This window comes from Aquarana catesbeiana, linkage group LG02 (genome assembly GCF_042186555.1).
Source record: "Aquarana catesbeiana isolate 2022-GZ linkage group LG02, ASM4218655v1, whole genome shotgun sequence".
NCBI classification, from domain to species: domain Eukaryota; kingdom Metazoa; phylum Chordata; class Amphibia; order Anura; family Ranidae; genus Aquarana; species Aquarana catesbeiana.
The window spans coordinates 590,030,825-590,046,281 of record NC_133325.1 but is presented as its reverse complement, the minus strand read 5'-3'; the positions used below and the strand labels follow the sequence as shown (position 1 = coordinate 590,046,281).

Here is a 15,457-nt window from a genome sequence, read left to right as displayed (position 1 = left end):
GCGGGAGAGGGGACCCCCTCCTGCCGCGATCCGGTGCCCTCCGCCGCTTACCGGAGCTGTTGGCAGCGGCGGAGACAATCGCGTCCTGTATCCTGTCAGGTATGGAGACGAGTGAGAGGAAGATGGCCCCCATCTGTCTCCATACAATTGCTGGGCGGAAGCGACGTCAAAGCGTCACTTACGCCCACAGCTCTTAAAGGGCCATTTTATTTAAATAATTTTTTTTTTAATTACAATTTATTTATTTATTTTATTGCATTTTAGTCTAAATATGAGATCTGAGGTCTTTTTGACCCCAGATCTCATATTTAAGAGGTCCTGTCATGCTTTTTTTTCTATTACAAGGGATGTTTACACTCTGTTTACACTGTTTACACTAGGAATAGGAATGCAGAAGCGAACGCATAAGTGAGTAGTGCCTGCATATGAAAACGTTGTTCAAACCACACATGTGAGGTATCGCCGCGATTGATAGAGTAAGAGCAATAATTCTAGCCCTAGACCTCCTCTGTAACTTAAAACAGGCAACCTGTAGAATTTTTTTAAATGTCGCCTATGGAGATTTTTAAGGGTAAAAGTTTGTCGCAATTCCACGAGCGAGCGCAATTTTGAAGCGTGACACGTTGGGTATCAATTTACTCAGCTTAACATTATATTTCACAATATAAAAAATTTGGCTAATTTGACTGTTGTCTTATTTTTTTATTCAAAAAAAAGTAAATTTTTTCCAAAAAAAGTCCGCTGCGCAAATACGGTGTGAAAAAAAGTATTGCAATGACCACCATTTTATTCTCTAGGGTGTTAGAAAAAAAACAATATATAATGTTTGGGGGTTCTAAGTAATTTTCTAGCAAAAAAAAACTATTTTAAACATGTAAACACCAAAATCTCAAAACGTGGCTGGTCCTTAAGTGGTTAATCTATATACAGTATATTTATGCAGGTGTATTTATAAAAGTTTCTGGGCGGTGAATGTGTGAAAATGCTTCTTCCTCAATTTCGAAAAATATTGAGCATAGTTTGTAGCAATGTGAGCCTGTTACTTCTCTTTAATTTAGTATCTCATTGCATGCCTGATAATTTTTTTTAATATGACAGGCCAGGCTGGTGCAGGCTTTGAAATTGGTTTTAAACTGCCATTATTGTAATTCTTTGTGTATCTTTCTAATTGATACATCTGTGTAACTACCTGGTAGTCTTGAACACATAATCTTTCAGTGGAAATTTGAAATGGAAATTTTCCTCTAATAGTGGAAGTAAAACAAAGGCACCCGCTTTGGGCTGTCCCCAAAGTTCCATTAAGGTACATTTTCCATATGTAATGTGTATGGATATTATAAGGAATACGTAGTTGTAAAATATGTTTTTTTAATCTTATATAAGTGAAACATTGTTTAAAAATGTTGTCATTAGCAGCATCAAAGTGTCTCATGGTTTAGACTCAGTCCTTCTTTAGGACATGCACTTAGACAGTCTGCTGCTTAAAGAAAAACTCTGGCTATAAGTGCCCACCCTGTTACCTTTTCCCGCAGTCAGTCTTCTTGTCAGGCCAGTGATGCCACGGATCGTCTCTTCTCACTCAACATTAACAGCTCTCTTACCTATGGTTTCACTTGCACTTACCTTTGAAAACCAACAACTGCAATTTGAAAGTCTCTCTATATCATCTTTTAGTGGGCAGTGAGGGTGCTGGAATTGTGGACTTTCCTTTCAAACAGTGCAAAATGCACTCTTTTACCTATGTTAGCATAATTTGTGAACATGTTTAAAGTCTTCTTAATTGGATTGGGAAAAACAACTCAATTCAGTTCCACTAGGAATAAATTATTAGACCCTGCTAAATGCACAAAATAAGTCCCAGGGCCAGATTTCCATCACAAGAGCCTGTTTGCACAAAGTCTTTGGTACCCAGTGCAGCACCCCTAGTACTTCTTTTAATGTTTAATGTTTTATTATTTTGCAGGCTCTAATATGGCATATAATATTCAGACTGGTTTGATTAACTTTTTCAAGAGCACTGTATTTCTGTAATTGGGGAAAAGATCAGTGTCCAAAAGGAATATGTGGAAAAGCTACTTTGTAGCCTGTGCTGCCTATAAGCAATCTAAAGTTTATTTTATCAGCAGTTTCAGGGACCGCACCAACTGTGAGCAAAGAATTATCTCCATAACCATCTCTATCTTACTCATTTTTAGCTCTGATTAAGTAATGAAGTGATATCAAGTATCTGCAAAATTTCGAATGGCTCTGCTATATGTGTAAATATCGTTATGGTCAGACTTACTTCCTTCTGGTTGCTTCTGGCCAGTGCTTAGTCAAATTGTGTTGTGCAGCCAAATTGATCTTTTTATCACTGTTAACTTCCTTTGAAAGGGAACTTGTGTGTATGGGAACTGTTACTGCAAACTTTTCGTTAAAAAAAAAATCATTATTGGGACATTTGGTTAACTATCCAAGATAACCTCTAGTGTTAAGGTTGATGATACTTACAACACTCAGTTATTGAAAAAGTACAACGCGTCTAGGGTGCTATAGCTGTAACAGTGCAAGGGGATTAATGACTTTAGCTATAAAAATGAAGAATTACTATGTTTAATATTAAGATTTAGTATAAGCAATTTGAATTTCAGCTAGTACATACTGTATTTATCTGTGTATAATATGCACTATTTTCCCCTGAAAGTAGGGGGAAAATCGTTGGTGCGTGTTATAAGCCGACAGCATACCTCGGAAGGGAAGGAGGGGGACGAGTGCTGCCGGAAATCACAGAGCCATCATCTCCTCTCCACTCGGCTCACATGTCACACACACAGTCCCGCCACCGGCATTGGACCAGTGTTCTGTCTATCACAGGAGCTGGTCCAATGTCAACGGCGGAGGCGGGACTGTGTATGTGACTGCCGACTGAGAGCCGAGTAAACAGATGACGGCTCGGTGATTTCCTATGAGAGATGGTGAGCTACATTAATGGGGCAGATGGGCGCAGAACAGGCTGCAGATGGGCACAGAACAGGCTGCACTGAAGCTGCAGATGGGCGCAGATTAGGCTGCATTGAGGCTGCAGATGGGCCCTAATCAGGCTGCATTGATTCTCACTGACCATTATTTTGCTTCAAAGTGTTTTTCTTTCCTGAAACTTCCCTCTTAAATTGGAGTGCGTGTATACACCGGCGCGTGTTATATGCCGATAAATACGGTACTTAGAATTGTAATGCCCCGTACACACGGTCGGACATTGATGGGACATTCCGACAACAAAATCCATGGATTTTTTCCAACGGATGTTGGCTCAAACTTGTCTTGCATACACACGGTCACACAAAGTTTTCGGAAAATCCGATCGTTCTAAATGTGGTGACATAAAACACGTACGTCGGGACTATAAATGGGGCAGTAGCCAATAGCTTTTGTCTCTTAATTTACTCTGAGCATGCGTGGCACTTTGTGCGTCGGATTTGTGTACACACGATCGGAATTTCCAACAACGGATTTTGTTGTCGGAAAATTTTATAGCAAGCTCTCAAACTTTGTGTGTCAGAAATTCCGATGGAAAATGTGTGATGGAGCCCACACACGGTCGGAATTTCCAACAACAAGGTCCTATCACACATTTTCCATCGGAAAATCCGACCGCGTGTACAGGGCATTAGAGTTAGTGTTACTTGGTTTCGGAACTACGGTATTGATTATACTGCATGATCTATTTAGAGTAACTGCCTTCCGGGTCATAAACGCAGTTCCTGAGAGGGTAACTAGCAAGCCTGCTCACAGTATGCTCCCAAAAGGGGTGACAGGCTTCTCCCTCAATTTCTGAAGACTCAACCTGTCTTATTGGGAACCCTGACATATCTTATGGTCTCAACTGTTAATGTAACGAACCAAGGATCCACAGCCTACTTTTACTTTTTGCTCCATGTAATCTGTATTCTTTTCTTTTCTGTACAACTACTTTGTATACAACTACTATGTATGTCTTATATACCATGAACATTTAATACAAAATTTCAAAGTTAAAAAAAATCATTATAAACCTATTTGCAATATTCTCAGGATTATCTGTTTTCCATTTCAGAATACTCCAGACACCCTTGCTAAACCACCAGTGCCCCATCAGAAGAGCTTTTCAGAAGACAGTAAAACAGCTGGTGAGATATGTAAATTACTGAGGGGTAATGAGTACATACCCATGCCAAAAAGGAATACGGGAAAACAAAAAGGTGTGTTAATGTCCTTATAGTGACCCTTTTAAGTACCCATGCATGGCAAAGCAAAAGTGTTACCTAACATTCCTCCTGCCCAGCAACATATATTAACATCTTGCTTCAACCCTGCTCTTCTTGGCTGCCAGGATTTAAGAAAGAAAGCCTTGTGTAAGCTCCAAGATGACTTGTCAGAACTTACACAGGGCTAGGGCCTGCTGGCTTACACAGTGCTGGGCCAAACAAGGATTCAGCAGCCTACCTGGACATTTTTTAAGTCAGTGAGTCTCAGATTGGAAGTGGTGCAAAACAGTGGTGTCTCCAGCTTTCATATTTGGGGGGGGCACATGGGGGGACAGGGACAAAAGTAGGGGGGCAACTATAAAATGCAATTATATACATATATATATATATATATATATATATATATATATATATCCTGGGGCCCTTTACTACGACCCCACAACGGCCCTTTCACATGTTCTGCAGTGAGCTCCCTTCCTACTGTATTGAGGCCCCCCAGGGTGGCAGAAAACAAGAGATATATGTCACCAGCATACCAAGAAAATATAAGGATCCAAAGCAGTGGGAGAACTATCAGGGTTGCAAAGGTTTTCTTGCCACCAGGCCCTGGTGTTCTGCCACTGTGGGGTTCCCCAGCCTCCTCTTGCTGTCCTGCCCCTGCTATTGACAGCGCTGGTCTGGCATCTCTTGGAATTTACAGGCTGGTTCTCCTGTCCTAAGGATGGGAGAAATCAGTCTGTTTTTTCAGTAACTGAGAGTCCTGGTGGAGTCCTTCCTGCAACTCGCTCTTCTCCCTGCCAATGAGGATGCAGGGGAAGGAGCAGATCGGGCGGCCGTGGTTGTGTGAGCGCTCGCATTATGCAGTGTCAGCGAGCAGAGGGACAGGGGAGGAATCACCCGCAGGAGCTGACTGGGGACTCTCTCCCTCTTAGACATTGCCTTTTTGTAAAAAAAAAAAAAAAAAAAAATTTTTGGTGGGGCACAGCATAATGTTGGGGGGGGGGTCAGGGCCCCCTCTGCCCCCCCCCCCCCCGGGACACCATTGGTGCAAAAGTTGGATCTAATAGCAGTGCTTGCTATGGGCCATGCTAAAAGTAGTAGGGCATTGATTATCTACATCTGACACATGTTTTAAAATGCACATAGGTCAGCAGATTCCCAATTACCTTAGTCATACAGTGTAGATGACAATTTTGAGGCCTTGTATGACTTACTGTTTCTCTGAACACAGCATACACTCTCACTGGGCACTTTATTAGATACACCTGTTTAATTGCTTGGTATCACAAATTGCTAATCAGCCAATCACATTGGAGCAACTCATTGCATTTAGGCATCTAGACATGGTGAAGAGGACTTGCTGAAATTTAAACACAGCCTCAGAATGGGGAATAATGGGGATTTAAGTGACTTTGAACGTAGCATGGTTGTTGGTGCCAGGCAGGCTGGTCTGGGTATTTCAAAAACTGCTGATCTACTGGGATTTTCACGCACAACAATCACTGGGGTTTACAGAGAATGGTCCAAAAAAGAGAAAATATCCAGTGAGTGGCAGTTTTATAAACGAATATTCCTTGTTGATGTCAGATGTCAGAGGAGAATGAGCAGACTGGTTTGAGATGATAGAAAGGGAATAGTAACTCAAATAACCACTCGTTACAACCAAGGTATGCAGAATACCATCTCTGAATGTTCAACCCATCGAACCTTGAAGCAGATGGGCTATACTGGGTGCTACTCCTGTCAGCTAAGAACAGGAAACTGAGGCTACAATTCACACAGGCTCACCAAATTTGGACAATAGAAGATAGGGAAAATGTTGCCTGATCTGATAAGCCTTGATTTCAGCTGTGACATTCAGATGGAAGGGTCAAAATTTGGTGTACACAACATGAAAGCATGGATCCATCCTGCCTTGTATCAACGGTTCAGGCTGCTGTTGGTGGTGTAATGGTGTGGGGTGCCACTTAGTACCCCACACCATTACAGTATTGAGCATCGTTTAAACACCACAGCCTACCTGAGTATTGTTGCTGATCATGGTTATCCCTTTATGTCTACAGTGTATCCATCTTCTAAAGGCTACTTCTAGCAGGGTAATGCACCATGTCACAAAGCTTAAATCATCTCAAACTGGTTTCTTGAACATGACAATGAGTTCACTGTACTCCAATGGCCTCCACAGTCACCAGATCTCAATCCAATAGAGCAACTTTGGGATGTTGTGGAAAGGAAGATTTGCATCATGGATGTGCAGCCAACAAATCTGCAGCCACTGCGTGATGCTCATGTCAATAGGGACCAAAATCTCTCATGAATGTTTCCAACACCTTGTTGAATCTATGCCATAAAGTATGAAGGATGTTCTGAAGGCAAAAAGGGGTCCAACCTGGTACTAGCAAGTTGTACCTAATAAAGTTGACAGTCAGTGTTTGTTTGCAGGCAAGCAGGTCAAATGCAGGATTTTGAGCACTAACCAATGAATTTGAGCTGTGCTATGTTCAAATGTTAAAGTTTGTAAGGTGTAAGGAAGACTGCCCTGGCATTGGTGCCACTGGTATGAAGGGGCGCTATCTTTGGTGAGGGGGGTTAGGTGGATCTGAGGGGAAAGGGGTTCAAGGGAGCAAATTTGAGGAAAGGAAAAGGGTTCTGGGGCTGGTGTGCCCCCTCCACCCTCTGTGCACTTACATTACAGACTTCCTCTCATTATGGGCACCCATCCAGGAATGGAAGCAGCTCTTGTTCCCATCTCTGGTCATGTGATATGTCACATGAAAGGGAGAGACAGGAGGAAAGGCAGTTCACCCTCACTCCTTAGCAGGTGTCTTTACTGAGAAAAGGTCTGCTCTGAGTGGGCTGTTTGGCCTCTTCCACCCACCCTACTTGCCATAGGAGGAGGAAAAAGAAAAGAGCATCGCTCCAGCAGCTATCCTGGGCCCTCCATTGTCTGACATGAGTAACTTTAGTGTCCCTTTTGTCAGTCAGCAGGCAGCCAGAGATTTGAGATTCCAGCCAAAAGTTCTCAGCTATGACCAGCACTGTCACTTGGGGGAAGGGTAATGAGTCACATGTTCACCCATACCTGAAAGTTCCAGTTATTTGCTCCAGGCGGCTGAGTAGTAGGGGAGCAAAGAAAAGGTGAATACATGCTGCTGGGGAGGGAGGTGTTAAGTGACTTTTTTACACTGGCCTTCATTGGCAAAAGAGAGGGTCACTGTAAAGTATAAGCAGAGGTGATGCAATTTGACCAACACCCTTTTACCATTTAAAGTTTTTGCGTAACAGACATAACAATAATTGTTCCATATCTGCATTGTATATTGAACTATAGGTTAAAATTATAAATGTATAACATCAATATTTGGCATAACAAGTGTTATTTTCACTAATACCAGCAAACTAGCATTCACATTGCTCAAAATTTTTTTGTTATAAAAAAAACCCATGCATTATAGCTTAGCCAGCCAAGCTTTATGTCATTTTTTTTTCTGTTCAGTAAGCATGCAATGGTGCAAAAACCAAAGCAGTTACAAGCAAATTTTATTAAGGCTAGTCATACCTTAGTAAATATTTATTCAGTAACATACAGTGCCTTGAAAAAGTATTCATACACCTTGAAAGTTTCCACATTTTGTCATTTTACAACCAAAAACGTAAATGTATTTTATTGGGATTGTATGTGATAGACCAACACAAAGTGGCACATAATTGTGAAGTGGAAGGAATTTAATAAGACCCCTTTCACACTGGAGGCGTTTATCAGGCACTTTAGCGCTAAAAATAGCTCCTGTAAAGCTCTCGAAAAATGCCTCATCTGCAGTCCCAGTGTGAAAGCCCTAGTGTTTTCACACTAGGGCGCTGCACTGGCAGGACGTTAAAAAAAGTCCTGCAAGCAGAATCTTTGGGGCGGTGGAGGAGCAGTGTATACACTGCTCCTCCACCGCTCCTGCCCATTGAAATGAATGGGCACCACTGCCAAAGCACCTGCAAAGCACTTCAGCAGCGGCACTACACAGGCGCATTTAACCCTTTACTCGGCCACTAGCGGGGGTTAAAAGCGCCCCACTAGAAGACTGCAATGTGAGAGGACTCTAAATAATTTTCTAATTTTTTACAAATAAATATGTGAAAAGTGTGGCGTGCATTTGTATCCCGCCCCCCCTGAGTCAATACTTTGTATTACCACCTTTCGCTGCAATTACAGCTGCAAGTCTTTTTGGAATATGTCTCTACCAGCTTTGCACATCTAGAGAGTGAAATTTTTGCTTATTCTTCTTTGCAAAATAGCTCAAGCCCTGTCAGATTGGGTGGTGAGCATCTGTGAACTGCAATTTTCAAGTCTTGCCACAGATTCTCAATTGGATTTAGGTCTGGACTTTGACTGGACCATTCTAACACATAAATATGCTTTGATCTTAACCATTCCATTATAGCTCTGGCTGTATGTTTAGGGTCATTGTCCTGCTGGAAGGTGAAGTCTTTTACAGACTCAAATGACGCGCACACACGGCCGGACTTGCCAACAGGCTAAACTCCGCTGGCATTTCCGACGGAAAGATTTAGAACATGTTCTATAGCTGAGTCCATCGGAAATGCAGACAGAAAAAGTCTGATGGGGCATACACACGATCGGAATGTCCGACCAAAAGTTCCCATCTTTTTCTGTCGGGAAGTCCGGCCGTGTGTACGCAGCTTTACCGGTGTTCCTCTAAGATTGCCCTGTATTTGGCTCCATCCATCTTTCCATCATCTCTGACCAGCTTCCCTGTCTCTGCTGAAGAAAAGCATCCCCACAACATGATGCTGCCACCACCATGTTTCACGGTGGGGGTGGTGTATTCAGGGTGATGTGCAGTGTTAGTTTTCTGCCACACATAGCGTTTTGCTTTAAGTCCAAAAAGTTCCATTTTGGTCTCATCTGACCAGAGCACCTTCTTCACATATTTGCTGTGTCCCCCGCATGGCTTCTCGCAAACTGCAAACAGGACTTCTTATGGCTTTCTTTCAACAATGGCTTTCTTCCTGCCACTCTTCCATAAATGCCAGATTTGTAGAGTGCACAACTAATGGTTGTCCTGTGGACAGTTCCTCCCATCTGAGCTGTGGATTTCTGAAGCTCCTCCAGAGTTACCATGGACCTCTTGGCTGCTTCTCTGATGAATGTTCTCCTTGCCTGGCCTGTCAGGATAGCCATGTCTTGGTAGGTTTGCAGTTGTGCTATACTCTTTCCATTTTCGAATGATGGATTGAACAGTGCTCCATGAGATGTTCAAAGCTTGGAATATTTTTTTTAGAATCTAACCCTGCTTTAAACTTCTCCACAACTTTATCCCTGACCTGTCTGGTGTGTTCCTTGGCCTTTATTATGCTGTTTGTTCACTAATGTTCTCTAACAAATCTCTGAAGGCATCACAGGACAGCTATATTTATACTGAGATTAAATTGCACAAAGGTGGACTCTATTTACTAATTAGGCGACTTCTAAAGGTAATTGGTTCCACTAGAATTTAGCTAGGGGTATCAGAATAAAGGGGGCTTAATACAAATGCACGCCACATTTTTTACATATTTATTTGTAAAACATTTTGAAAACCATTTATCATTTTCCTTCCACTTCACAATTACAGTGGGGACAGAAAGTATTCAGACCCCCTTAAATTTTTCACTCTTTGTTATATTGCAGCCATTTGCTAAAATCATTTAAGTTCATTTTTTTTCCTCATTAATGTACACACAGCACCCCATATTGACAGAAAAACACAGAATTGTTGACATTTTTGCAGATTTATTAAAATAGAAAAACTGAAATATCACATGGTCTTAAGTATTCAGACCCTTTGCTGTGACACTCATATATTTAAATGCTATCCATTTCTTCTGATCATCCTTGAGATGGTTCTACACCTTCATTTGAATCCAGCTGTGTTTGATTATACTGATTGGACTTGATTAGAAAAGCCACACACCTGTCGATATAAGACCTTACAGCTCACAGTGCATGTCAGAGCAAATGAGAATCATGAGGTCAAAGGAACTGCCTGAAGAGCTCAGAGACAGAATTGTGGCAAGGCACAGATCTGGCCAAGGTTACAAAAAAATTTCTGCTGCACTTAAGGTTCCTAAGAGCACAGTGGCCTCCATAATCCTTAAATGGAAGACGTTTGGGACGACCAGAACCCTTCCTAGAGCTGGCTGTCCGGCCAAACTGAGCTATCGGGGGAGAAGAGCCTTGGTGAAAGAGGTAAAGAAGAACCCAAAGATCACTGTGGCTGAGCTCCAGAGATGCAGTCGGGAGATGGGAGAAAGTTGTAGAAAGTCAACCATCACTGCAGCCCTCCACCAGTTGGGGCTTTATGGCAGAGTGGCTCGACGGAAGCCTCTCGACGGAAGCATGGAGTTCGCTAAAAAACACCTGAATGACTCCAAGATGGTGAGAAATAAGATTCTTTGGTCTGATGAGACCAAGATAGAACTTTTTGGCCTTAATTCTAAGTGGTATGTGTGGAGAAAATCAGGCACTGCTCATCACCTGTCCAATACAGTCCCAGCAGTGAAGCATGGTGGTGGCAGCATCATGCTGTGGGGGTGTTTTTCAGCTGCAGGGACAGGACGACTGGTTGCAATCGAGGGAAAGATGAATGCGGCCAAGTACAGGGATATCCTGGATGAAAACCTTCTCCAGAGTGCTCAGGACCTCAGACTGGGCCGAAGGTTTACCTTCCAACAAGACAATGACCCTAAGCACACAGCTAAAATAACCAAGGAGTGGCTTCACAACAACTCTGTGACTGTTCTTGAATGGCCCAGCCAGAGCCCTGACTTAAACCCAATTGAGCGTCTCTGGAGAGACCTAAAAATGGCTGTCCACCAACGTTTACCATCCAACCTGACAGAACTGGAGAGGATCTGCAAGGAGGAATGGCAGAGGATCCCCAAATCCAGGTGTGAAAAACTTGTTGCATCTTTCCCAAAAAGACTCGTAGCTGTATTAGATCAAAAGGGCGCTTCTACTAAATACTGAGCAAAGGGTCTGAATACTTAGGACCATGTGACATTTCAGTTTTTCTTTTTTAATAAATCTGCAAAAATGTCAACAATTCTGTGTTTTTCTGTCAATATGGGGTGATGTGTGTACATTAATGAGGAAAAAAAAATAACTTAAATGATTTTAGCAAATGGCTGCAATATAACAAAGAGTGAAAAATTTAAGGGGGTTTGAATACTTTCCATCCCCACTGTATGTGCCACTGTGTTGGTCTATCACATAAAATCCCAATAAAATACATTTACGTTTTTGGTTGTAACATGACAAAATGTGGAAAATGTCAAGGGGTATGAATACTTTTTCAAGGATCTTCCCATTGTTGTTCAATAGAAACTATTATTTTAAACTCGTCTAAAGCTAGGTACACACTGTCTGAAAATCAGCCAGTTCAGAAGGAACTGGATGACTTTTGGTCAGTGTGCACAGCAGTATGACCCAGGGCCAGTACAAGGGGTGTAACTTGCCCTGGGCGGGGTCTTAGTCTGTGGTGAAGGGAGCGCACTGGGAGCTTCTGTTGCTGCTCCTGTCTCACTGACAGGAGTGACTGTGCTTTTTATCCACCGCAGGATCTACTGATTCCCCAACTTCTCCGTTCATCCAACTGTGCCTTATATGCAGCTTTGTATCACGCTATCCTCCAGCAAGCTACACTCCCACCCCCAACTTGCTCTCCTTCCTGGGACACTTCTTCCTTCACTTAGTCTGGTTTATCTGAGCTCTGCCCCTTCTACTTCTCTCTCTCTCTCTCTCTCTCTACCTTGCCTGCACAATCACACAGTAATGCCCTGTAATGCCCATGGTTTTTTTTTTTCCGACGGATGTTGGCTCAAACTTGTCTTGCATGCACACGGTCACCCAAAGTTGGTCAGAAATTCAGAACGTCAAGATGAAGGTGACGTACAACACGTACAACAAGCCAAGAAAAATGAAGATCAATAGCCAGTGCTGCGCTTCTGCTTGATCTGCTTGATTATGCGTGGAACTTTGTGCGTTGGAATTGTGTACACACAATCGGAATTTCCGCCAACGTATTTTGTTGTCGGAAAATTTGAGAACCAGCTCTCAAATTTTGCGTGACAGAAATTCCGATGGAAAATATCCGATGGAGCCTACACACAGTCGGAATTTCCGACAAAAAGCTCCCATCGAACATTTTCCATCTGTGTGTACGGGCATAAGTCAGCACCGATCCTCCACACTCTTCTGCTCTGTTTATTTTTCTCTTATCATATCTGCTTTTCCTCCATAAATCTGCACTACATAGTACACATGTCCTGCAGCCTCCCATCTCAGCACTGGGCATTCCACACAGCCCTCTGTCTGACACCCTTTCCATCCCAGTTTTCTTTTAGCTCTTCTAACTCTCCTGTTCCCATCATGTAGCCTAGCACATTCTCTGCACACCACCATTACTTTGCTCATCATTAACACATACTCTTACCACCCCAGCCTCCTCACCAATTTACTCCTTTCTTATCCCTAATAGCGAATTCACACTGGTGCGCTGTGGTTTGGCCTCAGCGTGATTGTATGTGCAGTTTATCCACAGTTTTAGGTGCGATCCCATTAAATTCTATTAGACTTGTGTTTTCATGAAAGCAAATCACAGTCTTGCATGCTGCATCTTTGATGCATGTTCAGAAAATGCACAGTTCAATAGAATTCATCAGGAGCGCACCTAAACTCCACATACCCACTATAAGGCTAGGTTCACGTGCTTACATGTCAAGAAAAAAAGCACAAAATTGTGGCTTTTCTGACAAACACAGAAGTGCACTGTCCTTAAGCAGTGCCATTTATATTTAAGGCGGAGTTCCACCCCCTGACATGCCACATTTGGCATGTCATTTGTTTTTTTTTGGGGGGGAGTGGGTACCTAGTTTTGACAGGTACCGCCTCCCACTCGGGCCGCCTCTCCCCCTCCCTGCAATCCTCTGGGACATGTCACAGGTCCCAGAAGATTTCTCGTCCATTCAGGACACACAGAACGACCTGCGCATGCGCAGTGCGCACCCAGCTATGAAGCCACAAGCTGTCGCAGCTGGGTGCCCACACTTGTGATGCCAGCACTGGGCAGAGTCAGGGGAGAGAACTAAGGGCTCGGGCGGCCGCATTGCTGGATCATGGGACAGGTGAGTGTGTGCTTTTTGTAGCTTCTAACTTTTAATGAACACAGAAAGGGCTGGAATGCTGCTTAAAGGGGAACCCCACATATCTATGAATCCTTAACACAAGTCCTTAGTGCTGTCATGATTCCATTAACATGGACTTTACTTAAATGGGTCATGTTCAGCGGGCAGTACTGCCCACCAAATGAGACCTTGGGTTAATTTTTTTTTAGATACATAGCATCATAGCTGCATCATGTGCATACTCCATATGGCTACATTTGAAGCGTAATAGGGTGGAGACAGTAAAACTGTAGCTCAGCCACCTTATTATATGACCCCTTCAAGCACAAGTGTAAGCAAGGCATTGGGGCTCAGTCACACAGGTGGGAGGGAGGTAAGTGTTTTAGTGCCCCAACCACCCACCTGAAAAAGGAGATGATGCCAGTCAGGGCTGTACACATGGCAAAATTGAAATGGTATGCAATGTACACAGTAGGTCAGAATTTTTAGGGTTAAAACCGGTGGTAGCAACATATGGCCCCCTCACCAGCTGTCAAACACAAGCAATGATAGCCGCATGTCTGAACAAGCCCTTGGAGACCTTTCAGCCCCCCCTTACTCCCTCAGTGCCCCCCTAGATCCCTTTAGGACCATGCACCCTTCAGGGTCCACCTCCCCTCCAGACTGACACCAACAACATAATGACATATTTCCTTCCCAGTCATGCCATCAACATAGGGACATTTTTTTCTTCCAGTGACACTACAGATGCAGGGACAATTTTCCCCAGGGACACCACCACTGCTGGGACAGCTTTCCTTCCAGTGACACTACCTACCACTAGCCGATATGTGTGCACCAATTTTAAACTCTCCAGGTTGCTGGAGTGTAACACTGGTAGTACTATTTCAGTGCATGTCACAAACATTACAGACCTTAAACCACTACTGGCCCAATCCTGGGGAGGGGGGGCGCAGTTTGCCATTTTCGCCCTGGGCGCTGGATGGCCTTGTCCCAACACTCGACTCAGACTCTGAGCGACAGAAGCCAGCTAGAAGACTAGCTTTTGTCGAAGAGACATGCTGGAAAACCAGCATCTGATCGGTGCTTGCAGCCAATGGCTGTGAGCACTGATCAGTGTACTCTGGCGGGGGGGGTGGTCCTCCTGTCAGAATACAGTGGGGAGAGATTGCCACACCAACATTGCCTGTGTTGGTTTGGCGATTTTTTCACTGCAAGTCTCTGTGCAAGCTCCCACCAGGGTTGGAGCTTGCACGGTGACTTTCAGTTAATAAAACTGCATACGTACGGAGCACTGTTCTATAGAATTTCCCTCACTGGGAACATGTTTGGAATACAATTTTGGACTTTTTTTTGTTGATGTTTTTTTTCAGAACACTTTATTAATATAATTATGTACCAGCATCGTAATATTTTGTGCAAAACACAGGTTTATTCACAATTGTAGCGCATTATGTATGCACATATTCTACAATTGGATTTAACCTTTGCACTGAAGTAATTGCACGTTATGCACCAATAGCGCCTTATATATAATTTATATATATAAATTTAGGGTAGCACAGCCTTGACATTTAATTTTCTATGTATGGTACACATGCCATTTACTGTAGCTGCAGCAATACATTTTTTGACCTTTTTTTTTTGCACTTTTTTTCATTTAGGTTTGACACTTTGCGTAAGTGAATATTTAAAACTTCAGTTTTTTTTTTTTATTGTTGTCACTTTCTCCTGTGAAGGGAATCTTAAACATTGAGACCCCTTTCAAACTGCAGCACCGCCAAAACAGTGCTAAAACGCAGGTAGTTTTTGTGCTGCTTTAGCAGCGTTTTAGCAGCGCTAGCGGGCTGTTTTTTTTTTTAGGTCACGTGACCTTAAAAAATAAATAAATAAATAAAAATACTAGTTTTGCAGTGCTTTCAAAACGCTTTTAAGGCGCTTTGAAAGCGCTGCCTATTCATTTCTATGGGCAGGGGCGTTTTGGGAGCACTATTAATAGCGCTCCCAACCCACCCCAAAGAAGCTACTTGCAGGACTTTTTCTAACGTCCCACAAGA

General features: G+C 43.0%; 1 protein-coding gene across 3 annotated transcripts in view; it reads left to right on the top strand.

Moving 5' to 3' along the window:
• The window catches only part of THEMIS2 (thymocyte selection associated family member 2), a 184,899-nt gene that overhangs the window by 144,166 nt on the left and 25,276 nt on the right, over positions 1-15,457 (top strand). For 2 of the 3 annotated variants that reach the window (XR_012241733.1, XM_073616256.1), the window contains exon 5: positions 4,073-4,217. Coding sequence is in view for 2 of the 3 variants with exons in the window: in XM_073616256.1 (XP_073472357.1) it covers positions 4,073-4,217 (145 nt within the window). In the remaining variant the exon portion in view is untranslated. The remainder of the gene's footprint in view (positions 1-4,072; positions 4,218-15,457) is intronic. The other variant, XM_073616257.1, reaches the window with a different exon arrangement.